Raw genomic sequence first — 27,841 nt, 5'->3', positions numbered from 1 at the left:
AAGGCTGTTACCGGGGATGCAGGGGGTCTGCTAATGAGCCCTACATGTGCATGGAATCATACTTCCAGCACTGGAATCGGTGTTGGGGTAGGATTCCAACATGTTTGAGACCAAACATGACCGGGTTCGGTGCAGCCAATATATAGTTAGACACCTCGTAATGACTGATGTCCAGTATAGGTCTAACTGCATTTCCAAAGCCTGGAGAATCGACTCCGTGGTTTGTAGGGGTGTCCTACTCATGCAGGGGCACCCTCACACATAACCAAGCACTCGCCCTCAGGACTGAAGAGCCTGCCATGGGGGGGGACTTCTAGGTTCTAAGTGCAGTGACCTCAGCTATAAGGAAACTTTTTTCTGGCGTACGAGGTGCAAGCACCAACTCTCACAGGCTGCAATAGCAGGCCTATAGTCACAATTTAGGTGGACTCCCATGGGTGGCACAATACATGCTTCAGCCCATGGGAGACTCTGTGTGTACCTATGCACTGGGTACCATAGTACCATATACTAGAGACTTACAAGGGTACACCAGTAGCCAATTGTGGAGTTACCAAAGTACCTACATTGTCAATTTGGAGGAGAAAAGCACCAGCAGTTTGGATTTACCTGCCCTGGTGGGTCTGTGTGCAGAGGTGCTGGACAGGTTGGTAGCCTTGAACGCTACACTGTTAAAGTAAATGGTACCTGTAATAAAAAGCTGCAAGTGGAGACAAGTCTGGCAGAACCCACAGGGGGGCTGGGCTCGAGAGGGTCTCTGGAGCACGGGGACTCAATCGGTTTCCGAGAACTCGGGCTGTGGGGCTCGGGTCCAGAAGTACTTGGATGGCTGCCCACTTCCGTGTTAGGTCGGTTTTGAAGAGGAGGGGAAAACAGGGCAGCTGGGCTACTCTCGTTGTGGGTTTCTCTGGACTTGAAGTCCATCGAAATGCAGGCCGGTCTTCCTCAGTTTAGTATCCCGACTGGACACAAACAAGCCTTGGTTGATGCAAGTACTCTGGTGCCCAGGGCATTGGGTACAGGGAGGCTCCTGGAAGGTCTAGTGTTTCTAAACCTGGTGGAGAGACGGGACTGACCTCCTACAGCCACAAATACCTCCTCCTGACTTGCTGCTCCCTCAGTGGGACATGACAACATGATGTACTTGGTAGATGCGGTCGGTGCCAGCAGATACAGGGGGATGGCTTCCCCACCCCAAGGGAGACGCTAAGTGGTTGTTGAAGTGCTGGACGGTCCTCTAACAGTTTGAGGAGGATAGTCAGCTTCTGGACAAGCGGGTCCTGCAATTTTCGAGGTTACCAGCAGGGTTTAGGACTAATTTCACAGCAGGTCCCATGTTCTTGTGGTCTTAGCTCTAGTTTGTCCTTCCTCAGTTTCCAGGTAGACAAATCTGTCATTCTGGTGTCAGGGGGACCTCTAAATACTAAATGTAGGGGTTATTGGGGGAGTGTAGGGTAGTAGCCAATGGGCTACCCACCCCTGCTGTGACTACACCCCTTGTATGTCCACTTTCTGCAATAAGTGGGCATAATCCTTACTCAGAGTTTCTAGTTTTACCAAAACCAAGATGGTGGAACCATTCTACGACCATTCTACGACTGCCACTTCAGGGGGCCCACCTAAGGGGTGTGCCTTGCCTGTAAGTGTGACCCACCTTCTCACTAGCATATTTTCCGTCTGCTCTGGTGCCAAATGGGCTCCAGGGCAGGGGGTGGCGTTCCCCAGGTCGGGTGGGGGAGACAGGGTGATATATCATAGGTGGCTGAGGCGTGGAAGCCTCTGGCCTTGATATACTAAATTACTAGCCATCCAGCTGGAGGAGGTTTGGACACCTTCCTCAGAGTGCAGGCTCTTACCGACAGGGGTAAGAAACGTATCTGTGGTGGCAGGCTGGATGATACCAGTCCGTCAACACACTAGAGGACCAGTAGGTTTTCAGGAGTCCCCTCTAAGGTGCCCTCTGGGTGCATGTCAAAACAAATCGAATACTGGCATCAGTATAGATTTATTGAGAAAAGGTGTTTGATACCAAATGAATTATTTTCAGTGAAGTCATTATGTAGCCGAGTAACTCGTAATGACCAGTAGCAAGTACATACCTATAAAACGGCTTAATGATCACTTGCAATGTCTTAGTAATGGAACTAGACATCACAGGGGCATATAAAACTCATGCGGATGTGTCCTTACACGTAATATAATGCAACCTGCCTTTCAGCTTTAAGGCTTGCTGTAGGGGAGACTTACATATAAGACATGCAGTGTAGTTTGGTATTGCACACTTGGAGTTCGCAATTTTGAGGTTTTTAGAAGGGCTTGCACCCTTTCACACATCCTGCAATTGCAGCCTGCATGCAGTTTGAGTGTGGGTCCCTTTGGGTGGCATAACTCATGCTGCAGCACATAGGGACCCTCTTTGGGATCCATGCCCTTGGTATTATAGGTACCATTTACCAGGGTCTTACAAGGGTGCTCAAAGTCCTTGCCAATTGGATTTCAATTGAACGTTGCAGTTTTTCGAGAAGGAGCACTTGCGCTGGAGCCTATGTCGCAAGGTCCCAGTGCAAATCCAGTCAAGAACATCAGTACCAGTGGGCAAAAAGAGGGGGACCATGTCAAATAGGGGCATTTACCTACCACGTCAGGAAATTAACTAGAAATGCTCTACGCTCTAAAAGGCGTTGAGTGAATCAGATTAGAAAACCGGAGATTGAGATTTCTGCAGGAAAAAAACGTTTAAAAAGGTAGAGCTCTGTAGGAGAACTGCGGAAAACGGTCACATACAAGATGGGACACTGGAGATCAGAAGACCCCTTTACGTGCAGTGTCCTATTTACATTGTTTCAATGCTGCAGGCTATACAGACTACATTGCTATGGGTTATTCCTTAGCATACTTTAAAAGAAGTAAAAAGCATTTGTAAAAGATGCTATTAAAAGATCACTTTTCATTCTTGTTTAAGTGGTTTTTAAGTAAGGGTGGGCGTAGGTGGTGGAGTACTACTACGTTTAAATCCACGAAGTTGAAGAGAATGTCAGTAAATTCCACAACTTCGCTCTGTCGGAGTCGCATTTAATAAAATAAACCTCATATACTTTTGGTAAAATAACAAGTATCTCTGTCTTTACATGCTGAAATGCATATAGTCATTTCACACGAGTCAAATGCAAATGCATTGAAATTATTACATCAAGCTGCAGTTCCACTAGTTGTTACTAGGTGTCCCTCATGAGTCAAATGCAAAAGCATTTGACTTGAGGGACACCTAGCAACGACTAGTTGAACTGCAGCTTGATGTAATAATTTTAATGCTTTTGGATTTGACTTGTGAGGGACACCTAGTAACGACTAGTTGAACTGCAGCTCTTTATAGAATTATTTTGATATTGGATACTATAATATTCACTGCCCACCGCTAATCTCGTCCCATAATGCTTTACAGGGCTTTTGGTTGGGATTGTAATTTTGCCCATAACTGTGCTTGGGGTGGTCCTAAATCGTTCAGCATGATATGCTCTTTGTGTTCAAGACATCTGCTTGGTCCTACCCCTAGGTTAGGGGGACCCCAAAATCATCACCTCTCTCATTGCCTAATATTTAACCACTTTCTTACAAAGGCACATTAACTTGCCATAATTGTGGCAATTGCAACGCAATCATAAAAGGAAAGGAATTTCGACATCCCAGTCAAGGAACATTGATTAAATTAAAAGTTTCTGCCACCTGCGACAGTCGAAATGTCACCTACATGACTAAGTGCCCATGTGGCTTAGCATACGTGGGCAAAACCGAAAGAAAAATTAAGACAAGGCTGATAGACCACAAGAGCAAAATTTGCACCAAAAGTTTGAAATCACCACTGGCAATGCATTTCAACACTATCAACCATACTCCCAGTCAACTAAGATTCCTTATTCTCGAACAACCATCCATCCTACCCGGGAGAGAGAATAGTCAACATCTCTTGGGATGAGAGATCTTTTGGATTAATTTTCTTAATAAGATTCACCCGAAGGGACTCAATGACCGGTTTGACCTGAATTGTTCCTTATAATGCGGTTTATAATGTTTTTGATGCGATGACCTTCTGTACCAATATGTATAACATTCATGGTAACTGATTACACACTTCTGATGATTACAAGTCAGGACACTACCATTTACGATAAATCAAGCATACGTCAACCTATTCGGATTTGTAGGATTGTTTTACATAGCTGACATGCATTTAGGTGGTTTAGTTTCTCTGTTAACACACCATCTATTTAGATGCAGTTACCACCATATTTAGTCGACCCCATCTCTACACGGTTTTTATTAGCATTACCACACCTTCTCCCTTTTTACATTACATACATTGACATTTCGATTCTCGAGAGATGCCTAACATTTATTTATTTATTCACATCGGTTTTTTCTTTCGGCATTTTTCGGCCGAGAAGCATGTAGTCTATTTTCAGTTATCACGTGGTGTGCCCCGTAACTTCCTCATTATAACGCATTTACTTCTGTGATGCTTCACGTAACAAACGGAAACCTACTGGCAGTCTCCCTATTAGTCTCCGGTAAGACGCTTTCTCTCAAGCTTTCACTTCGTGAAAACCCTTGATTAATTTAGACCAGCGAAATTAATGTAACGGTTCTCATCTGCAGATGTTCGAACCAGTACACCGCAGATTACCATGAATCACCCCGTGATAAGGTACTGAATTTACTTCTTACTATTTGCATTCCATTGTTGATGCGCAGGTCGCTCATTTAAATGGTTTTCATACTTGCACGTTCCAACTATCGTTTCAGAACTATGTTTACCACGACATTCGGTACCCGAGAATTTTAATAGGTTTACGACTGCAATGAATACACTATATTTAACAGGTCCAAGGTAGGATTCTATGACGCCTTGTACCGTTCTATTTATATCCGTTTTTTGGACACCGGTTAAGGACCATGGTTCACCGCGCATGATACACCGTTTCACAAACACGTACTAATCAGGACGATTGTATACCATTCTACACCATTCAACACGTGGTTTAAGTTTGCATGTTAGGTCATATAACCTTGTTTTCAACCCTTGTGCACAGAATTTTTGTCTGAAGATCTGGGTATACACAGTGAGGGATATAAGGTCTAAATGATGGATATTTGATACCATGGTTACTCATTTTTGAATCATGTTTTTTTATACATATACATGGATTAATAGTTGTGTATATTATATTCCTTTTTTGACAGTATATAGATCCCCTGATGAAGGGCCAAGTGCCCGAAATGCATTGGGAAATGATAATTGATGCTTAAAATGAATTATTGATGTGAAAGCAACGTCAATGAACACTGAATAAATTCAAGGAACACTTAATTAAAACTTTATTGATACAAATACTTAACAAATTTCTGGAACTTTTCTTCTTCTTGTGTGCATTTGGGGACGTTACCCACTATTGGAATAACGCTACAGAGTCTACTTAAAGTTCTTTTTACTCAGGAGGGAGTACCAAATAGCACCTATATACAAGCCAACAAACTGTTCACCTCACTAATGTAACCAGGAGTGCAAGCGTTCTTTACATAAATGGTCCAAGAACAGAGTTTTTTCCTGAATTCCGTATTTTTTATGGAATGTGTAGCTAACAAAATTTTGCAACCTCCGCTGAGCAGAGTTCATTGTCCAGGGTTATTTTTCAGGGTATAACCCTTTTTTCCTTCTAAATTCCCATTAACATTGTGTGAGAAAGTGGCTCTATATATACTGGACCAAAGTAAGGTACAGTGTGTATAGAGTCCCCAAACCCCAGAGGTATTACAGAGGTTAAAGCCAGGGCTGACCTTACTCTTAGTAGTGGTAGCTTGGTCGAGCAGAAAGGCAGTACCAGAGGACAGTGTAAAGCATTTGTTGTACACAATCAGTCAGCAAAGATTTTCACACACTCAATGACTGAACTCCAGGCCAATGGTTGTTATATCAACAGATATAGTTGTTTTATTTTTAGCACCAACAGGTGTAAAAATATACTTTCCTCAATACGAGTGATCTCAAATGAGTACTTTGCAAAAAGGCAATAAACTGAGTAATCACAATAGGTACAGGGGTTGCAGTAGGCAACACAATTCTAAACACAATTTAGCATTGAGCTCAATGGGTTTTTCTACATAAATGCAGGTAATTACTTAATAGATTACTTTTGTAATCCCAGGACTGGATCCTAGATTCAGTCTTGGGGTCTAAGCTGGAAACAGTTTAGTAAAAACGTTTTAGTTATTGCAGTGATTTTCAAGGAATAAAAAGCTATTTCAAAAGTTCACACTTAGAAACTTTTCAAGGGAAATCTGGCAATGTTATCCAAGCGGAGAAAATTCAGGTTGCGGGTAAGGTATGATCTTGTTACTTTTGTAATCCAGTACTGGGCTCCTAGGTCCAGCACTAGGGTCTCAACTTAAAACAGGTAAGTAATTACGTATCAGTATTTCGTATGATTTTGAAAGAATATTTTACGTTTTCAAAAGTAGACAATGGATTCCTATGGAGAAAATAGTTACTAGTTAACTCGGTTAGGATTACTTTTGCGGTTCAGTACTGGGCTACAAGGTACAGTACTAGCTTCTCTCCTGATCCCAGGTGAGTACTTTGGAATTCGGTTGATTTTATATGAATATTTTAAGTTTTCAAAACTTCACACAAAAGATTTTTCGAGTCAAACCAGTCAATGTTATCCAATGGCAGGTATGTGAGATACCGGTTTCCAGGTGAGTACTCGACTGGTGAAGTTAAGGTTCTGGGCATAGACTCAGGGGGTCGGTCAGGTAGGTACAGTTGGTTCACTCTCAGCGGTGCAGGGGCAGCCGGGTGCAGAGGTAGTTAGGCCCAATGTTATCAAATGGGGGGCAGGGGGCCTCAGGGTTGGTGGCTGCTGGCTAGCAGGCCACAAGGCTGTGGGAGCTGGGCTCCTGGTCACTTGCTCAGAGCAACTTGGGAAGTAGGATAGGGTACAGGTTGCACTGCCAGGGACAATCGGGCGGCTGGGTGCAGGGTGCTTTTGAGCTGTCGGGCGCTCAATGTTGTTCAATGAGGAACTTGAAAAGGGAGCAAAGGCTGCAGGCTCGGGGACAGAGGATCTTCTGGAGCGACCAACACTTCGAGGGGTAAGTTGGGATCTTGGAGGATAAGTAGGCACCCAGGAGTTGGGCACAGGGGACCGTGGGGTGCAGGGGTGTCTTTTGAGGTCGGGAAATCTTACCCCCTGCTGGTCGCGGTTGGAGGGGTCCTTAATCCCGAGGCTGCAGGAGTCATTGAGGAGGGTCTTTGGGCACTGGACTTTGGGTCCCAGTTGCTGCAGGGATGTCCTCGTGGTCCTGGCTCACTCGGGCACGGGACGGGCTCAGAGGGTGCAGAGTGGGTTGGTCTTGAGCTTTCTGGCTGGCACCAGGGGGGTTGTTGCAGCAGAGCCTCTTCTCCATCTTTAAGATGGCCGGAGCCCGGGGTCATGCTTCACCTAGTCTCCCCCACCTGAGGGGTGGGGTTGGCACAGGCTGGCACACCCCCATTCCTGACATACTTTATCCCGCCAGTCTTCCCACCAGAGTGGGGGTCAGGACTGGTGGGGGCCAAGTGCTGGGTGCAGCAAATGGTCTGGAGAAGCTCACAGAGGTGGCAGGCCTTTGAAGCTTCCCATTACCCATCTTGGGGGAGGTGACCTAGCACCTCGCCCAGGATGTGCATCGTTGCAGGCCCAGGAGAGCGGTGGGCTCTCCACCCAGGGGTCCAGCAACCTGTCTGCTGTGTGGCAGCCTAGGTAGCCTCTCAGTCCAGACGTGGATTAGGGTTAGGTTTCAGGGGGCATCTCTAAGATGCCCTCTGTGGTGCATTTTTCATTAAATCCAACACTGGCATCAGCGTGGATTTAACGTGCTGAGAAGTTTGATACCAAACTTGTCAGTCTTCAGTTTCGCCATTACGGTGTTGCGTAGTTCGTAATGTTGACCTCCTTGCACCATATACTCTTAACGGCATCACTACACTTACAGTGCCTAGGATTGGCCCTGGGTACTGTAGGGGCACAGGGCTCATGCACCTGTGCCCACACCACTGGCATAGGGCACCCAGCTAGAGGGGAGAATTATGTATGCCAGGGAAGTGGGTTTGTGGGCATGGCACACAGGGATGTGTGCCATGTCGACTCTTTGTTTAGTTCTGTACTTAGGTACTCAGCCTGCAAAGGCAGTGTGTGGGTGCCAGGGTACAGGGCCCCTAAGGGTGGCACAATAAGTGCTGCAGCCCTTAGGGGTCTTCTCTGGTCACCATACCCTGGGTACCATTTACTAGGGGCTGACAGATGGCCAGAGATGCCAATTGGGTTTTAGTTTCAACACGGTTTTAGGGAAGGAACACAGGCCCTGGGTACCTGATTGGCAGGTGCCCAGGGCACACTCAGTCAAAGCACATTAGCAGTCAGAACAAAGTGGGGCGTACCAATGCAAGAAAGATTGCACTTTCTCACACATTGGCAATGGAGCTTGTTTGTAAGGCTGCGCATATATTTCATGGCCTTTCTGAAGTAAGGTTAAGTTCAAGTTCAGGGATTTGTATAGCGCACTACTCACCCAGAGGGTCTCAAGGCGCTTGAGGGAGGGAGGGTGCCTTACTTATCGAAAAGCCAGGTTTTCAGCTGCTTTCTGAAGGAGAGGTGGTTCTGTGTGAGGTGGAGGTGGGTGGGGAGAGAATTCCAGGTCTTGGCCGCCAAGTAGGAGAAGGATCTTCCTCCCATGGTGGATCTATGGATGCGCGGAATTGTGGCGAGGGCTTGATTGGATGATCGTAGTTGGCGGGTGGGCGTGTAGAAGGAAAGTCGAGTGTTGAGGCATTCGGGTCCTAGGTCGTGGAGGGCCTTGTGTGCGTGGGTGAGGAGACGGAACGTTATTCTCTTGTTGACGGGGAGCCAGTGGAGGTCTTTCAGGTGACCGGAAATGTGAGCTTGACGGGGGATGTCCGGTATGAGTCTGGCTGAGGCGTTTTGGATGCGTTGGAGTTTTTTCTGTATCTTGGCTGTGGTTCCGGCGTAAAGGGTATTCCCATAGTCCAGTCGGCTAGTGACCAGTGCGTGGGTAACTGTCTTTCTTGTTTCGGTGGGGATCCAACTGAAGATCTTTTTGAGCATGCGTAGGATGTTGAAGCATGAAGATGAGACGGCGTTGACTTGTCTGGTCATCGAGAGGGAGGAGTCCAGGATGAAGCCGAAGTTACGTGTGTGATCTGTGGGTATGGGTGCTGTACCCAGGGCCAGTGGCCACCATGAGTCGTCTCAGGCAGAAGGGGATGATCCTAAGATGAGGACTTCCGTTTTGTCCGAGTTTAGTTTTAAGCGGCTGTTCTTCATTCATTTGGTTACTTCTTTCATTCCTTCGTGTAGATTGGTTTTGGCGGTGTTAGGGTCTTTGGTGAGAGAGAGGATCAGCTGGGTGTCGTCTGCGTAGGAGATGATGTTGAGGTTGTGTTGTCGCGCGATGGATGCGAGGGGACTCATGTAAACGTTGAAGAGGGTGGGACTAAGTGATGATCCTTGTGGTACGCCGCAGATGACTTCGGTGGCCTCTGATTTGAATGGGGGGGAGGCGGACTCTCTGGGTTCTTCCAGCGAGGAAAGAGATGATCCAGTCCAAAGCTTTTCCTTGTATTCCGACGTTGCTGAGGCGTTGTATGAGGGTGCTATGACAGACTGTGTCGAAGGCGGCGGAGAGGTCCAGTAGGATGAGGGTAACTGTTTCTCCGTTGTCCAGTAGCGTACGGATGTCGTCTGTAGCAGCGATGAGGGCAGTTTCGGTGCTGTGTTTGGCTCGGAAACCGGACTGTGAGGGGTCGAGGGAGTTGTTGGATTCAAGGAATGCGGCGAGCTGACTATTGACGGCTTTCTCAATGACTTTGGCAGGGAATGGGAGGAGGGAGATGGGGCGGTAGTTCTTGAGTTCAGTGGGGTCTGATGTGGGTTTCTTCAGCAGGGCGCTGAGTTCGGCATGTTCCCAGCTTTCCGGGAAGGTAGCGTAGTTGAAGGAGCAGTTGATGACATCGTGGAGATGGGGTGCGATGATGGAGTTTGCTTTGTTGAAGATGTGGTGGGGGCATGGGTCGGTTGGTGAACCTGAGTGGATGGAGTTCATCAGGCGGATGGTGTCTTCAGTAGTGATTGGGTTACAGGCGCCAAGGTTGTGAGAGTGATGTTTTGGTTCGGAGGTGGGTGGAGTGGTCTGGTCTTCGGACTGGTTTTCAAAGCTGTTATGTATGTCGCCGATTTTGTTGTGGAAGAAAGAGGATAAAGAGTCGCAGAGGTCTTGGGAGGGAGTGATGTCGTTGGTGCCGGCGGTGGGGTTGGTAAAATCTTTGACGATGTTGAATAGTTCCTTGCTTTTGTGGGCGTTGTTATCGAGTCGATCCTTGAATGCTGATTTCTTGGTGGATCGGATCAATTGGTGGTGTTTGCGGGAGGCGTCCTTGAAGGTGGTCATGTTGTCACTGGTTGGGTTTTTTCTCCAGGTTTTCTCGAGGGTGCGACATAACTTCTTGGATTTCTTAAGGTCGTCGTTGAACCAGGGGGCCTTTTTGCTGCCTTGTTTGATCTGGTGGTTTTTCAAGGGTGCTAATTCGTCAGCGCTGTGGGCGATCCATTGTGTGAGTTTGGTGGCGGCTTGGTTTGGGTCCGATGATATGGCAGGAGGGTTTTGGTTAAGCGCTGTGAAGAGTTGGTCAGTGGTGATTTTGTTCCAGTTTCCTCGGGGAATAGGATGTGGGGGGTTGTGGGTCGTGGTCTTTTTGTAGCTGAAATGAACGCAGCTGTGGTCCGTCCAATGGAGAGTTGTGGTGTGATCGAAGGAGATGTGTTTGCTGGAGGTGAAGATAGGGTCGAGCGTGTGTCCGGATAAGTGGGTGGGGGTGTCAACAAGTTGTTTGAGTCCGAGATTGGCCAGGTTGTCGGTGTTGCTGTCGTTTTTCTTTTCCAGGTGGAAGTTGAGGTCTCCCAGTAGGATGTAGTTCTCGGATGTGAGGGCATGTGGGCTGATGAAGTCAGTGATGTCTTCGTGAATTGTGTGCGGGTTCCTGGTGGTCTGTATATGAGGGTGCCTCTAAGTGTGGTCCTGTGGTCGATGTGGATCTGGAAGTGAAGGTGTTCGGCGGTCGTGAGGTTATCGCCGGAGCTGGTCGTGATGCGGATGGTGTTCTTATGGACGATGGCGATGCCTCCTCCTCTTTGGTTGGTGCAGTCTTTTCGGATGATCTTGTAAGCGTCCGGGATGGCTATGGCGATGTCGGGCGCTGATGAGGCGTTCATCCAGGTTTCTGTAAGGAAGGCGACGTCCGGCGATGTAGTGTCGAGTAGGTCCCAGAGTTCGGTAGCGTGTCTGTGGACCGAGCGGGCGTTCAGCAGGATGCATTTCAGGTGGTTAGAGTCGGAGCTGTGCTTGGAGGAAGTGGATTTGGTGTGGGTCCTGGTGCAGGAGACCTTAAGTAAACTATGAGAACTAAGTAAATGTGGAAGCACTGCTCCGGGAACCCACACATGAGAACATGACTATTCAGTGCTCATGACTATCAATGGAGATCCCCCGAGAGAAAATCGAACATTAAATCATTAAAGTATTGAGGGCTGTCTGTATTACAACCGGGTACTGCACCCTTCCCCAACCCCCAGAGGTAAATGTATTTTAAGTTTCCACTCTTCACCCATCTACAATTGATCAGACCTGCCAGGGCAGTTCCCGTCACATTTATATGGCTGGCCTGAGCAAGTCTTAAGAGACAAAGAAGCGAGGAGCATGGGCACTTTGCTCAGTCACGTCTCCTTATCTCTTGATAAGGAAATCCATTTTTAGACTTCTGAAGCTACACAGAGTCCAAGACTTTGATCACAGAAGGTAAGCAATATAAGGGGTTAGAGAAAGAGGGGGAGGGGGGAGTTCTAAGGACAAGAATCACCCTATGTAGAGAGTAGGGTTAAAGCCGAGAAGAGGGCTTAAGTTGGTAAACCAGTTCATAAAGGGGAACGGCAGACTCAATGGTAAGGGCCTAGGGCATGCCTTTGGTGAGTAGGAACGGGATCGGCAAAGGAAGGAGATACAGAGGTGGTACATAGTTGAGTCCCTTTTGCAGGTGTAATGCAACTGGAGAAATACAATTAAGAACTCCCCCTCTAGGTTAAAGTACTTGTGTTTTTAACATCTACTGTCAAAAACATCAACCAAAAACTTTATTCAGTGAATAAAATCATTCAGTTTATGACACACTTCTGTCACATGCCACATTATTCAACTGCTAACAGTTAGACCTATTCTTCAAAAACAGATTGTAATACATTTCTAAGACACTGTACATTTTTTAAAAGCTAGATATGGCATTAATAAAGGTACCTTGTTTGGTGTGCTCGACACCTCACTGGCGTTCACAAGAGGCTTTTGTGGCGACATAGAAATAACATGGCTGCCTTTCACAGTGACATATTGCTGGAGTGCTGGCTGTGAGGATGTACTAGTAACCAAGGACTGATAATGAGGCTCTCCGGACTCCTGTTTGATAAGCACCTTCATCATAAAAAGATAAACACATTTGAGCTAATTATGATCCAGGATTTTATCCATCTATTCAGAAAATAAAGGTAGCAAAGATAAAAATAAGGAGACAAGTCGTGAAGAAAAGGATAATAGAAGAGGAAAAATGCAAATACAAGAAAGTCACCAAAATAATTAAGCAGGGGAAATTATAACCATAAGTGTTCAATGATAAATGTGGGTGCAATGGAAGAGGACATCTTGTACTGCAATCTCCTTTGTGACTATTTATTACCACAGCACCTTTTCCCCCTACTAAGCAAGCAAGTAGTATGAGAAGAGAGAATTTGTGATACTTCTCACCGCTAAGGAAAACAAGTGCCTTACAAGCTCTTCTCTCTATATGTACTTCAGAAAGTTTTTTCAATGGAAAAACTCAGCATCATTACTGGGATATCATCACTAAATGACATGCCCATGGAAACCATCTGGAGGATAAATACCTGTCATAGTAAGTGGAACTTTAAATGCAAGATCAGTGTGGTGGAGCGGTTTCCTTCTCCAAAGCAGCCACTGATTGGTTCTTCAGCATTAGTTTAGGCCAATGCCTTGGGACCCTGAATTGATAATACAAGTATGGAAGCTATAACACAAGAAATATGGATGATGCCTTTGTCCGGTTTGAAAGACTGAGCTCCTCAAGATAAACAGGATACCCTGAAATCTAGGAAAGTGGTGGCTTGAAATGTTTCTGGGATTAACTTCCACCAAGTTTAAGCTGCCTGCATCAAGCTTTCCTAAGCATCACACCAAATGTCAAGATTCTAGCATTTTTATTGCCTGAATGAAAGGTCAAAGTAGCCAGCAATTCTCCAAGAGTAGGTTGTTGTGAAGAAGAGGGGTTGGTAAAGCCCTTAGCTGAGGCGAAGTGGAAGGATGAAAGAGCTTGCATAAAACTATAACAAGTGACATGTTGAGAATAATCCTAAAACTGCCTTCCCCCTAGCTTCAGTCAGGGTAAACCAGGCACAAGTCACTAGATGAGACATCAAGACAAAAGGCCTGATTGACAACCTGCATTTTTATTAGGTACTCACTACAAAATACAATTCACAAACCTATGGGTGGAGATCTCCACTGCCAGCTCTCCTATCTTTTCTGTGCGGAGATCACGCCCACCGGGGAGGGAAAGGGGGAGTGGTGGGAAAATGGGGAATACATATTCAGAAATATGTGGGCTTAACAGAAAATTAAAGAGGGATTTGCGAGAAATGCTATTACAAAATATACATCCACAGAAAAGTAAGACCATGGCAATTCACAAGAAACATTAAAGTTACTATCAAAACATGCTTAGATGTAATCCAACCCAGCCTGGGAGTAAATCAAGTTCCACACATTACCAACCGCTGGTACTGCAATACCCACAGATACCAAACAATGCAGGCAGGAAAATTAACTAACAGCCCATAGGAATTAAAGTTAAATTAATTAAATTTGTTCCATATTTCATAAATGTATACAGGGATAAACATGAAGTATAATCAGGACCACTTCAAATATACAATTGTGCGGCTACGGCTTTTTTCACATATGGATTTTTCGCGTTTGCCACATAATCCATCATCTGCTGCATAATCTTCAGGTTTAAAAAAAAATAGTTTATAGCTCAAACAGTAATGTTTCATATAGGTACCCCAATATAGGCTCAGGTAACCACCTAAACTTTCACCTACATTCTCCCCTACCTTTACACTACATAATGGTTTTTGGGACTGACCTTCTACCTAGTTACTGTACAGCTTACAGGACGTGGGGTATCCCTTGAACCCTAGCCTCATCCATTATGTTTGAGGATTCTTGGAAACTCAGCAGGACGATCATCGCCTGTATAATAACTATGTGTAAGGGCCATTCCTTCTGTCATACTAAGCCCGGCATGACACTGCAAGGTAGAGCCCCTGAGGCTACCACTTTGGGTATATAAACACCATATCTTGCTATGGTAGTCAGAGGAGAAAACGACTTCCATGCTGACCCACTGATGCGAGACGCTGAGTTTCCTGCATGCAGACACTCCAGCTCGCAGTGGTCTGACATCCCTTGTGGGGTGTCCATTTCGAAACCAAGATGGAGTCCCACAGTCTCTCACTTCAGGTAAAGGGGTTGACTTTATCGTAGAGGGATTCTTGACTTTACACCTACATACATGCTAGGTACACTTGGGTACATCTAGTTAGGGTTGCATCATTGGAGTACACATTTGTACTGTCATATTTTAATACTTGCCTGTATTTATTGTTTTAGCACTATGGTAGAAACGTACCATCCTTTTACTCTGTTTGTGCTTTTAATCATTTATATCTATTACAGTATTATGGTTCTTTCAGCACATCCATTTTACACTACAATGACACTGGTTCAATAAATGCTTATTGAAAAACGTCCCCACAGTTTATTCTGTGCATCGCTCTGAGACCAAGTGAGCACGTGTTACTGAGCAAAAAGTATTGCACTGTTTCACGATCATGAGGGATCAGGGTTGTCATGTTCAACAGTTGCCAATAACTATTCTCTCCTTGGTAAGAGGGGTTTCTAGTGGCACTGTGAGCTAGCTGGTATACAGGAAAAAATAACCGATGGGAGTGTCCGGAATCAGTTTGGACACCAAGCCCACAGTCTATGTTGTCTGAATGCGCTGATCCTATATAGGTTTATAGGAACTACACAACACAAAAGGATTGACAGTTACTAAAAGTGTAGCGACATGTCCCAGTGTAGAGGAAAGCTCTTTGCAAAGGTTGGCTGGTCATCTTTCAACTACTTACTGCTTCATTTGTGTGTTAAATTGATTGTAACAGGGTGAAATATTAGCCCAGGCAGTGTAACATGTATAAAAATAACATAATAATAAAGTAATACGATCATAAAATCTGCCACACTATGCCAAATGATTTGCTGATTCTTGCCACATAATTTAGTCAAACCTGCCTCCTCTGATGCCTAATTCCAGTGGCCTTTGGTATAATTAATCACCAATTTTATTTTTTAAATGCCATAGAGCAAATTTAACAAAAACTGAAATACATTTTGTATTTTTTTTTTTTACAATATAAAAAGTATTTGAATTAAATACATAACTTTTACGCATGTTTACTACAAATGGAATAAAAACAAGCGCTAGCGGGGGTGTTTTTTTCTAATTGTTGGTTAAAAATAATATTTATAGATTACATTATTATGTTCCAATGATAGAGCCATTTAATTTGAAGAGTTAACGTGCTTTGATATTTTATTTTATTAGTCCCATGTTAATAATAATCATTTAAAATAATTTAAATATATTTCACATTGAAACTTATTTATTTTGTAAATAATGTTTATTACAAGATTATTACATTTCCCTATGCTTTCTTAAAGTTCTCTGTAGTAACTTTACACTTGTAGGCTCATTCAAAGGAGTTCCAACCCCTCATTTGAAGGGGTGGAGACAAAGAAAGTCTTCACCTAAGCGAAAATCTCCACTCAGAATCGTGATGAGCAGCAAAAAGTGGAGAGATGCACCTAAGTATAAAAGTAGACCTGCACATTTGTAATCAGTACTGCCTAGGCTCCGATTAAGCCACCACCAAGCACAAAACCTAAGGGTATAATACACCGGTGAAAAAAACAGAGCAAATCAATTTTCACCATCTTTATTTCTTCTTTAATAGGGAATGTAGCAAATGTTATTTGAACCAGGGCAAAACGAACAAAATAGATTTCCCACGAACATGGATGGGTATGTCATGACTAATAGAGAAAGGAAAAAGCTACTTACCCAGTATGCATCTGTTCTTGACATGTAGAGCTGTAGATTCACATGCTTTGCATAGCCTGCCATCTAGTGTTGGGTCCGCATGTTCGCACTTTGTTTTTGTACGAAGAAGTCTTTTCCAGTCACGAGGTAGGTGATTCCTCCTTTCTGTGATAGTGCGCATGGGCATCAACTACATAGTTACATTGTTTGCCGCAGAAGGGGATAACGATAATAGATTTAGTAAGAGTAGTAAGAGATGTCCATGTATATGTGTATCTAAGTAAGATGTTTTTGAAACAGGTATAGTTACCTGGGTGGGCGCATGTGAATCTACAGCTCTACATGTCAAGAAAATATGCATACTGGGTGAGTAGCATTTTCCGTTCGAGGCATGTGAGCTGTAGATCACATGTTTTGCATAGACTACACAGCAGTTATTTCCCAAAGCGGTGGCTAACCTATAGCTGTTGCAGTTGTCTGAAATAGTGTACGTAAAACTGCTTGGTCCACACTAGCTTGCTGTCTCGCTAACGCATCTACACTGTAGTGTTTTGTGAATGTGTGAGGTGTAGACCATGCTGCAGCTTTGGAGATGTCATCTATAGGTATATTACCTAAGAAGCCTTAGAAGCCCCTAGTTTGCGTGTTGAGTGCGCTCTAGGGGGAATTGTCACTGTTTGTTTTGCTTTTGCATAGCATGTCTGAATGCATTTGAATATCCACTTTGCAAAACCTGATTTTGATATAAGATTGCCTTTATGTGGTGGAGCAAAAGCCACAAATAGTTGTTTTGTCTTATGGAAGGGTGTTGTCCTCTCTATGTAGTAAAGTAGTGCTCTTTTCACATCTAAGGTAAGTAAAGAACGTTCTGCCACAGAATCTGGGTGAGAGAAGAACACAGGAAACTCAAAAGATTGGTTGATATGAAAGGCAGAAATTACCTTAGGTAGGAATTTAGGGTTGGTCCGAAGAACCACTTTGTTTTGTGTATTTGTAAACATGGTTCTTCTATGGTTAGTGCCTGAAGCTTACCTACTTTCCTTAGTGATGTGATAGCTATGTGGTAAGCTACCTTCAAAGTGAGAAATTGCAGTTCACATCCATGCAATGGTTCAAAAAGTGGACCCATTAGTCTGGTGAGGACAATGTTGAGATTCCATACTGGAGCAGGTGCAAGTCTTAAGGGAATGATTCTTTTAAGTCCCTCCATAAATGCTTTAATGACAGGCCCTCTGAAAAGAGACAGATGTCTGTTCTGTAGGTAATTATTAATGATTCAAAAACAGTGAGCGACCCAAAATACCCTTGAGGGCTTGGGTAGATAAACAGAAAGGTATAGGTGCCTTCAAGGGAATTTGTTTAACAAAAAATGATGGTTCAAGTGACTTTGTAGGACAAATTAATGATCCTTTTAAGAAATCAATTCTTCCAACAAAAAATTATTAGTTGTGTACAGACATAAATTGTTACAATAGATACAAAAAACATGAAACACAAACACAAGTGATGTATAGGAAAAATAGAATTTATCAGGTATTAAAAAAGGTTATAAATTTCATATACAAACAAACAGTTGTAAACAATTAGGTCTGCAGGTACACAAAAAAATTAAATTAATAAGTAACTCTGTAGATCCTAATGTCACCTACCCAAAATCTCAGTATATTTAGGAAGAGTAAGGATAAGGCGCTGGTCAAACCAGCGCCTTATCCTTGTATATGAGTCGTATCTGAGGCGTCCTTCCCGGGTTTCAACAGTGGGATAATAATGGCATCACGTGTGGAGGCCGGTAGCTTTCCGGTGTCCTTCGCTTCCTTAAAAACCGCCAGCAGTCTAGCGGCCAATATATCAATGTAGGCCAAATAAAACTCTATGGGTAGCCCGTCTATACCTGGTGTTTTATTACACGTCATGTGGTTAACCGCGTATCTAATTTCTCCCACTGTAAACTCCTGCCCAAGCATAAAATCTCCTGCTCCTCATCTAGCTGCTACAGCGTGACATCGAGCAGAAAAGTCTTTATGGCACCCTCAGTGCTCCTATATAACTCGTTATAGTAGTCTAAGAACAACCCATTAATCCCTTGTCGGGTATAAACCGGAGTCCCCGTCTGCGAGGTCAGGTTTAGTATGGGGGTGCCCCACGGGCCGAATTAGCAAGCCAGGTAAGCAGCGTGCCCGCCTTATCCTGCTCCGCATGCGCACGTGCCAGATATTTCTTGTGGTCAAAGCATCACAATCTCTCTAGTTGCACCGCCATTGCTTCTTTTGCGTCCAGAACTCCCCCCGCCCCGCTGGATTCTCAGGACGTGCCCTCTCTGCCATCCTCAAGAGCGGTTCTGCCAGTTCAACATCCTGCAACAGTGTCTTCCGCACTCCCACCCTTTTAGTGATGCCCAGCCCCCTTACCACTATCTTAAAGGCATCCCATTCAAGCGTTGTCAACGACGCCATACCCTCATTATCAAGGAAATATTGCGTAGTACCGGCTCCAACCTCTTCTCGGAAGACAGTGTCCTCCAATGCTTCTAGCTGCAGCCTCCGGGTCGGACTCAAGGGCCTCTCTTGGACCCACTGAATCCTAAGTAACAACTGATTATGATCGGAGGCTGTTCTTGCAAGATATTCAATAATCTTTATTTTGGCACATTATGGCCATAAAAGATGCATAAAAACAAGAATACATGTCACAATAGAGGAATGAATAATTTACATAATGTCGGATGGGGTTTGCAGAAATACAATAAAATCCATAATTTAGATAAGAAGGCATATATAAAACATTTACTTAAAAACAATTTATACATATCCAGTACTTTAAATTCCCAGGAGCAATTCATTAATATACAACCAATAGATGATCAGAACAACCTTATCCAGTACAAAATAAATGCACACAGACCTAGCCATTTATAAGTCCAAACCCAATTTTTTAAGAGTATAGCATGCTGACAATAGAAATCTGCTAACACACAAGACAACCACTTGTCTAGAGTCTGCTTTAATAATCCTATATGCTTCGACATAGGAGCGTATACCCATGGCATTGCACAGTGGCTTAATCCATCTTTTTCTTGCTAATAGATATGCAGCACAAAAGAACAGGATATGATTATCATCCTCTTTAGGACAGGACTGACAGCACATACACTTCTCACTTTTTGGAGACCCCACCGTCGTGGACCAGCTTGCTAACATTACATTAGTTTTGAGTATTCCATATCTAAATTTCAGGTATAGGCTTTTTGCCAGAGGTGGTCGGACCTCATCTAAAAAGTCCTCAATATATGGGAAATCCTTAAATGCCAGAAAACTACTTGTAATGGAACCACCTGTGTGACTATTTGGGAGATTACATGCTATATAAGCCCAAAATTTTGTTTTCACGAGTTTCTTACACCTGTGTGTCAGACATAGAGGATCCTCCCAAAAATGAGACAACCCAATTCTGCAGAGCCAAATTTGGACGCGTTTCAGCCAAGGGTTCGAATTGTATAGGTCCAGACTCTTTAATTCCAGGAGGCCATCTCTATAATCTCCGAGTTCGGGTTTGCACCAGAGTCTCACCCAATAAGAAAGTGGACGTAGGATTGCTAAATGGTCTTTACGTTTCGAGCTTAGATCTAATAGTAACGGTAAAAGTGGGGTACGCTTAGGAAGTCTAAAAAATACTTCTATAGAAGTTATTTTCACTTTTTATAAAAAAGATTTCCAGCTTTTGGGCCCCAAATTTCTGCGCCATATAGCGCTGCAGACTGGGCCTTGAATTTAAACACTTCTAGTTCTGGTGATATTGATTTACTAAGACTTGCCCCGTGTTTCTTTAAAATTGGTAAGGAGTTCTGGGTCAAGATATTTTACTTTTTTCAATTTGGGGTTTCCATGAATTCTTTGGATCTAAGGAAACACCCAGATAAGTAAAATTAGGCACAAGTTCCAGTTTTTGATTGTTTAAAAAAAAGTTCCCCTTGAATGATTTGTGAGGATTTAGGGCCATACATTTAGTTTTTTTTTGTATTTATATCTAGGCATTTCTTATTACAATAAAGTTGGAATGTGCTTAGAAGGATAGTATCGTCCGCGAATAAGAGTGCGGGGACCCTTACTCCAGTCAGCTTAGGTGAATCATTGTTACATTCTTCTAAGTGAGCTGGGATATCATTGACAAACAATTAAAAAAGCGTGGGAGCCAGCAGACACTCTTGGCGGACTCCCCGCTTTATTGGGACAGGTTTTTACAGTTGACCATTTTATAAGATATTTACTATGGGCCACTGTAGCATATATATCTGGAGCGCATAATAACACGTCTAGCCTCACGTGCCCCTGGATGCTGCCCACGCCACGTGTCAATTAGACCCACATCTGTCTTGCCAATCTCGTCTGCCCCTTGCGAGTCTATGCATGGGAGACTCAGGCAATGGGGGGTGAGACCTATCCATGTCAACATCAGCTATAGAATTAAAATTGCCTCCCATTATCACCGGGCCTGTCAAGAATGGTGCCAACCTACCCGACAATTGAGTAAAAAATGTCGCCTGATCTACATTGGGTGCATATACACTACTTAACACAACATCCTCCCCAATCAGGAACCCCGCCACCACTACGAACCTCCCTTCTGGGTCCACCAATTGGCGTGTTGGTTGAAAGGGGATCCCCGCTCTAACTCATATCAAGGCCCCCTGGCAAAGGCTGAATAGGTCGTAGAAAAAAGTTACCCTCTCCATCTACGCTGCAACGCCAGGCCTTCAGCACAAGTAATATGTGTCTCCTGCAGAAATGCAATCTGGGCCCCTCTTCGCACCAAATGCGCATGCACCTTATGGCGACTCAGCATTGTATTTAACCCCTGCACATTCTATGTATTGCGTTTTACTTCAGGTAACGCCCGCATAGTGTACCTGTAACCCTCCACACAGCTGTACACCTCCTTCAGACACACTAGTGGCCCCACTTTCCCAGCACACACCTCAATATCCCTCAATCCCCCCCCCCCCAAGAACAGGCTCTAAAACTCGAGTTCCCATCCAAACTCAACCCCCCCTCCCCCCAACTATGTCCACCAGTAGCAACTGAGGACTCCTCAAACCTTATGGGCAAAGGAGGCGGCCAAAGGCTGAGACGACCTGCCTCACTGTATCACCCTAATCCGGCGCCCTATCCCCAGTAAGGTCATGGGCCCAGATTTCCCAGGGCGCCTAATTATGTGAGAGCCACTCCATTACAAAAGGACCAACATCCCTCGAGCTGACCACCCGCTGACTACCCCCGTCAATTTATGCAAGCAGCCGAAAACGGAACCTGAGACAAACAACTTAAAACCCCTTGCTAGCATTGTCCAAGCACTCTCCTCGCTATCCAAATCTAAAGCATCAACAAGTTCGTCCGCTGTCCCAGGTGTAACATGCAGTAGCAAAACACCTCCGGTTTTGGCACCATCTGATTCAGAAACTTCCAGTTCTTTCTCCAAATCTGTGTTCGCTACTGGTTGTGAAAGCCTTTCTTGTGAGATTTTGGGCACAGCCTTCAACGCCGCCGATCTCTCCATCTCTGATTGGGTCGCGGTGGGTCTTCTTGTGTCTGGACGGTGCCGTCTGATATGTTGCGCCCCGCGGGTACGCGGCTCCCAGTATTCGGTCTCATGGTCCGCCCTGCATCACCAGTTCCTGCCCGGTAGGAATCCAGCCAAGTCCACGCCTACTCCCCGCTATCGCTAAGTGTGTTATGCCGTCCAGTATAATTCTGTGGCGCGCAGGGAACATCAATGAATATTGCAACTCTTCGTCTCGCAGCTCCTTCTTAACCGCCAGAAAGGAAGCGCGGCGGCGTTGTACATCGAAAGTATAATCCGGGAACAGCGTTACCTTGCCATTCTCCACTTTGTATGGGTCTGCTGATTGGGCTTTGTGCAGCATCAGGTCCCTATCTTTGTAATTAAGAAGCCCCACCACCACCGGTCTAGGAGGCCTCCCAGGCGCCGGAACTTTGTGGGCTCTCTCCAGGGTATAACATGGAGACAGTCCCTCTGGTGCCACCACAGTTTTCAACCAGTCCTCCAAGTAGTACAGCATATTGGCCCCTTCCACTCCTTCCGGCAACCCCACCACTCTTATGTTGTTGCGGCAGTTACGCCCTTCAGCATCCTCGACCCGCCTTTCCAAGACCTGCAATCTGTTCATAACATCCCCCAGTCTGATCTCCAGGGTCTTCTGAGCCGGCTCCATGACCTCCAGCACCGCTTCAGTCTGCTTCACTCTAGCAGACAATTTGGCATGATCCGCACGGAGACGATCCAGGCCCTTCGCCACCTGCGCAATGTCCTGCTGCAGGACCTTTCTGGTGTCCGAAATGACTGTCAATATCTGGTCAACCTGTTGCTGTATCAGGGTCTTTGGCAGTGCCTCAGCTGCTTCTTGTTTACCCTGCTCCGTCGCAGAGTCCTCAGGCTCCTGAGATGCCCCCCCTTGCATCCCTTGTGGACTCCCCATGCCCCTGTCTCGTCCGTAGCCCAATTACTTATCCGGTGTTGTAGACTATCCCAAAAATCTCTAGCCTCAAATAGAGACAGTGAGGCTCAACTCTAGGCCCACTTTATGCACCAGGCGGTTCCCCCCTGGGCTTATCAATAACGTAGCTGCACTTCTCACTGTCCAATTGTCTCTCCGGTCTCTAGGTTCTCGCCTTATCTGGCTGGGTAGTGAGAACTCCCACGCCCAGCCAGCTTGAGGAGTGCCCCCCACACAATCGCCCTCCCCTCTGTGGGCCACAGTCCTCTGCAGCAGGGCAGAACTATGACAAACCCAGCCGGGCACCATCATACCCAGTCAGAATCACGGCTTACAATGGCACTGCCCCAGGTGATTTCAAACGGACCGTTGGATCTCTCTGCAGTTTTAAACCCACCATCAGCCAGTTGCTCTCCCCGGGCCAGCGTCCTGCAAGGGTGCTCCTCTGCAGCGTGCGCTCAGTCACGCCCTTCCGGGGCAATGGCCTCCTGCGGCAGACAAAGCCAAGATGGCGGTTCTCGGATCTCGGTCCGGTGCCTCCAGTTCTCACTTGTTTACAGAGTTTTGTGCTGCGCAGCTATGGCAGGCCCTCGTTTTTTCCGGCACCCGCACCAGTAGCCGCTACCACCCCAGATCCTCCAACTTCCTCCGCATCTGATCAGGAAAATCCCACAGTTGAGTTGAGCTCCCAGAATCCACCAGCCTCTAGCGTGTGCACAGTTGGACATAGAATACAGGGCCCCGTTTATCAGGCCCTTCTGCATTCGGGCGCACTTCCTCCCGGGTCCCAGTCTCAAAGCTCAGTAAAGTCTTCAAAATGGTGGATCCCTCAGCTCTCCGATCTGGTGATCGTGCAATGTTGCCGATCTCAAGACGGTCTTCTGTGTTCCTCCGCAAGTCTCCACGCACGAGCAGGTAGTTTGGGCCCCTCATCCGCCTCTCCGCCCCAACGCAGTCATCTGATGTTTATTTGTATCGCAGCCCCAGCGGGCAGCCCCTCTCAGTCATCACAGCCCTGTAGCTCCCGCTCAGCGCCTTCCCCAGGAGTCGCTCCAAAATCCCATCCGGCGCCACCACTCACTGTCCGCTGCAGTCCGCCAGCCTCTGGGATTCCCTACCGCACCGATCTCAAGCAGTCTCACAGGCCTCAGATCACCCTCATCTGCGCCATCTCGGGGACGTCCGGGACGGACTTCCACTTCTCTTTCGTTTTTCGGTCGCTTGCGGTCAGCGAGGGCAGAATTTTCACTTGCACCTCCGTTCGTGGTTCCCCAGGTCAGCCAGCTCGATCTTCGGGCTCCAGGCAGTCTTCCGTGGCTCTCAGCCCAGGATAAGTATTGGGGTCGGCGCGGCGATCAAGGATCACGCGTCCGTCCTCATCGGGTTGTTAGCCACGCCCCTGGGTGTGGATACCTGGATGCAGAGCTTGGGCCTTTTGCGTTTGGGTTTGTGCTGAACAGATCTGTCTGGAAAGCCCCACATTTGAAAGAATGGGAGGAGAACATGAGGATGGAGTTCCCATTTATGGATCTTTTGTCTTTGACGACTGAGCAGATCTGCAATCTGAATGTTTACTCTTGGAAGGTGTTCTGTGAGTAGACTCACTTTGTGATGTATAGCCCATCTCCAGATGGTCTGTGCTTATTGTGACAGCTGGAGAGTGTGCCCCCCCCTGTTTTTGTATGTAGTACATTGCTGTCGTGTTGTCTGTACGAATCAGCTTTGCCTACTAGATGAACTTGAAAAGCTTTGAGCGCTAGAAACATCGCTAGCAGCTCTAGATGATTTATGTGAAGCTGCTTTTGCTGCAGGCTCCACATGCCCTGAATTGTATGCGTCTGGAGGTGAGCTCCCCAACCAGGGAGTTAGGGATACCCTATCTTGAAGATCTGGCGAAGGTCAGGCCTATTTTAGCTTGGCTAAAAATCTGGGTTAACCCAGAGGCGACCTTAATTAGGGAAATCCTGACTGACTGCCTGGGCAGAGACAAATGGATGCGAATCCCGTGGCTCAAGTATGCCAAGACTGCACTCGAGAGCCTGGGCTTCGGGAATCTTTTTGCTGACCCGGCAGCGATCATCCCCAAGCACAAAACAATTGTTTTAAAAAGCGTTCTTGGCACACAAAGTTACACAGAGATCTGAGTCAGAAAGGGTTAAAACAACAGTGTGTGCTTGTAACCTTGTCAAGATTACAGAGGGAATGGAGCCATATTTATATCTGATACATAATGCCCAGGACAGGTTTTTAATGTGCCGTTTTAGCCTCAATTTATTACCGTATTTATTGGCGTCACCACTAGGGTTTTCAATTACAATTGAGCAGAAGGGAACCTGCGGCTGCGACAATAGGTCTCCGCAGGATTACCTTCATTTTGTACTGTTATGTTCATTTTATTCACAGCCTAGGCGCAGATTCTTGGTTGATATTTTAAAACAAGCTAACATGAAATGTGCCCAAAAGGTTTTGGTCTATCTACAACAAGCAACTGACCCTCTCACATTGTGCTGTATTATTAATTTTATCAAAGTGGCGGTTAAATTAAGGATAACGGGGGGGGGGGGAGGACTGTAAGACTAAGATTTTAGCGATAGGTTTTTATGTTTACAATTGTCATCTCTTTCTTCTTGCTCAGTGACTTTGATTGTATTAACATTGGGATTCATATGATAATTTAATTGCTTTTAAAAATAAATACTGTATGTTTGTGCTTTTATGGTGATTTTTAATCATCGAATAAAGAATCCTGAACTGAGTGATGCACTATCTGTGGAATCGGGTCGATGAAGGGCCGCCCTTTTGAAAGGTTGCGTATTACACCACTGCAGAGAGCGATGAGTGCGGCAGTCTACCAATGCTAGATCTGATAACAGACCCTGAGCCTGGTTCCACTGACGTACTAAGCACTCCCGGAGGGAACTCATTTGAAGGCTTGAATAAGGGTCTATTAGGATGCAAGACACCTTCATCCCTAGCAACTGCAGGAATACTCGAGCTGGCAATGAGTGTTGAGGCTGAAACTGACAGTAGAGTCTGCATGTTGCAGATTCTGTCTGGATTGGGGCAGGCCAGAGCTTGTGGTGTATCTAGTGTGGCTCCCAGATACACCTGTGTGGTGGAAGGTTGCACATGGAACTTGGACAGATTTACTGTGGAGCAACTGCACTGTTTTAGGAGTGCGACGTAGACAGCTTTGTTACGGGCTGGCTTTTATGAGCCAGTCGTCTAAGTATGGGAAGATGGGAATGTGTTGTAGATGAGCTGCAACTATTGCCAGGCATTTGAAGAAAATCCTGGGTGCGGTAGTTAGTTCAAATGGGAGCACCTTGAACTGATAATGCTGGCCTGCTACTACGAACCTGCGGTATTTGCGGTGAGCAGGGTGTATTGGGATATTGAAATAGGAGTCCTTTAAGTCCAAAGGGGACAGAAAGTCGCCTTGTTGAAGGAACGGGAGCACTTGGAGTGTCACCATGTGAAAGTGGTCTGACTGAATGTATAGATTTAGTTCTCTGAGGTCTAGTATAGGTCTGAGAGAGCGGTCCTTTTTGGGAATTAAGAAGTACAGGGAGTATACCCCTGCCCCTTCATATTGTAATGGGACTGGTTCTATAGCTCCGTTTTCTAACAGGGAGAGAACTTCTTGATTCAGAAGGGTGGGATGTTCTTGTGAACTAGCTTGTGATCTTGAGAGAATGTTTAGAGGGTCTGTAAGATCCAGGCAGTAACCATATTGATAATTTGAGGAACCCATTTGTATGAGGTGATTGTGTTCCAAACAGGGAGACATTGTGAGAGATGTGACCCGACAAGAGAGAAATGGTATGGTGGGGAGGGGGGGGGGGGGGGGGCTAGCGGAAGGAAGTCACTGCTTGTTATTTGCGGGGGAAGTGCGTGTGGAGTTCCCTCTGCATCTTCTCTTACCGTTGTTTCCTCTAAAACCTCCTCTAAAATAGCCTATTAATGAGGGTGATTGGTTTTTGCCCTTGTAAGAGTAGGAGGGATTCTCTGTGGATATATTCTTGTAGCCACCCCTGTAAACGGAGAGACAAAAGGAAACCCTATTTAAAGGCAACTGCAAAGCCCCCACGGACCTTGCGACCTCAGCGTCTTTTTTTCTTTTTTTCCAGCAAGGTGTCAACTACTGGGCCAAAGAGGTGTTCTTTGTCAAATTGTTGGTTGAGAAGGAGGACATTTCCTGATTTGGCAGGGTTACATGTTTTGAGATGAACTTGGAAAGGGAGGAAGCCTCGAATATCCAGGAACAATTGTCTTAGAAGCAAGTATGAAGGAGGTGTAGGTTTCCTACATACCAATAAATTTATACAAGCTCCGGATTACGTCCTCCGTCTGATTTAACTATCCGTCTTAGTTCAAAACTTGCGTCCATGGTAAAAGACAATAATCGAACAAGCAAATACACATATTGTCCTCGTTAACAAATGGAGCTATCAAAATACATTGTGATTGACTCAAACTGCATTCATCTATTGCTCAGCTTGTGTTGGACGCTCTAGAGCAACAACATATCCTTCCATGATGTCTCTAGTTTTGAACAATCTGGATTTCCCACTGGGGTAGTGTGACCAGGCCTGCCGGCTGGACCCATCTCAGGAAAGTAACGCGGACTGGTGGTCTGTTATACCCCCATCACCCTCTCTCTTTGCTCCCCAACAGGACGATTGGACTTGGGAAACGACACCGCTGATACATTCACAAGACGAAGAAAAGGAGCCTGGGGCCTTTAATTGAGCCTTTTACTACGACAAGGCCCCACCCCCTCTGGACGTCAGAGCATTTCCATTGGATAAAAAGCAGGAAATACAGAAGGAGGTGTGTGTCTTCACCACGCGAAGAAGAAGAAGGACAGTGGAACAGCAGTAGTTGAGAGTTCGGATCAGGAGTGCCCTGAGGAGAACAGGACAGATGGCGGGTCGAGTTCATCCGAACCCTGAGGAGCGCCAGGAGGCTAACGTTCCGGCTTATCCTGGAGGAGCGTG

At 45.7% G+C, this 27,841-nt stretch overlaps 1 protein-coding gene across 3 annotated transcripts in view; it reads right to left on the bottom strand.

The window, feature by feature from the left end:
* YEATS2 (YEATS domain containing 2) overlaps nucleotides 1-27,841 on the bottom strand; it is a 1,498,478-nt gene that overhangs the window by 984,553 nt on the left and 486,084 nt on the right. For all 3 annotated transcript variants that reach the window (XM_086943990.1, XM_086943991.1, XM_086943992.1), the window contains exon 14: nucleotides 12,397-12,567. In XM_086943990.1, the coding sequence (XP_086800116.1) occupies nucleotides 12,397-12,567 (171 nt within the window). The remainder of the gene's footprint in view (nucleotides 1-12,396; nucleotides 12,568-27,841) is intronic.

The sequence above is a fragment of the Lissotriton vulgaris genome, chromosome 11 (genome assembly GCF_964263255.1).
Source record: "Lissotriton vulgaris chromosome 11, aLisVul1.2, whole genome shotgun sequence".
Lineage (NCBI taxonomy): Eukaryota > Metazoa > Chordata > Amphibia > Caudata > Salamandridae > Lissotriton > Lissotriton vulgaris.
This window is presented reverse-complemented; position numbering and strand designations above follow the sequence as displayed.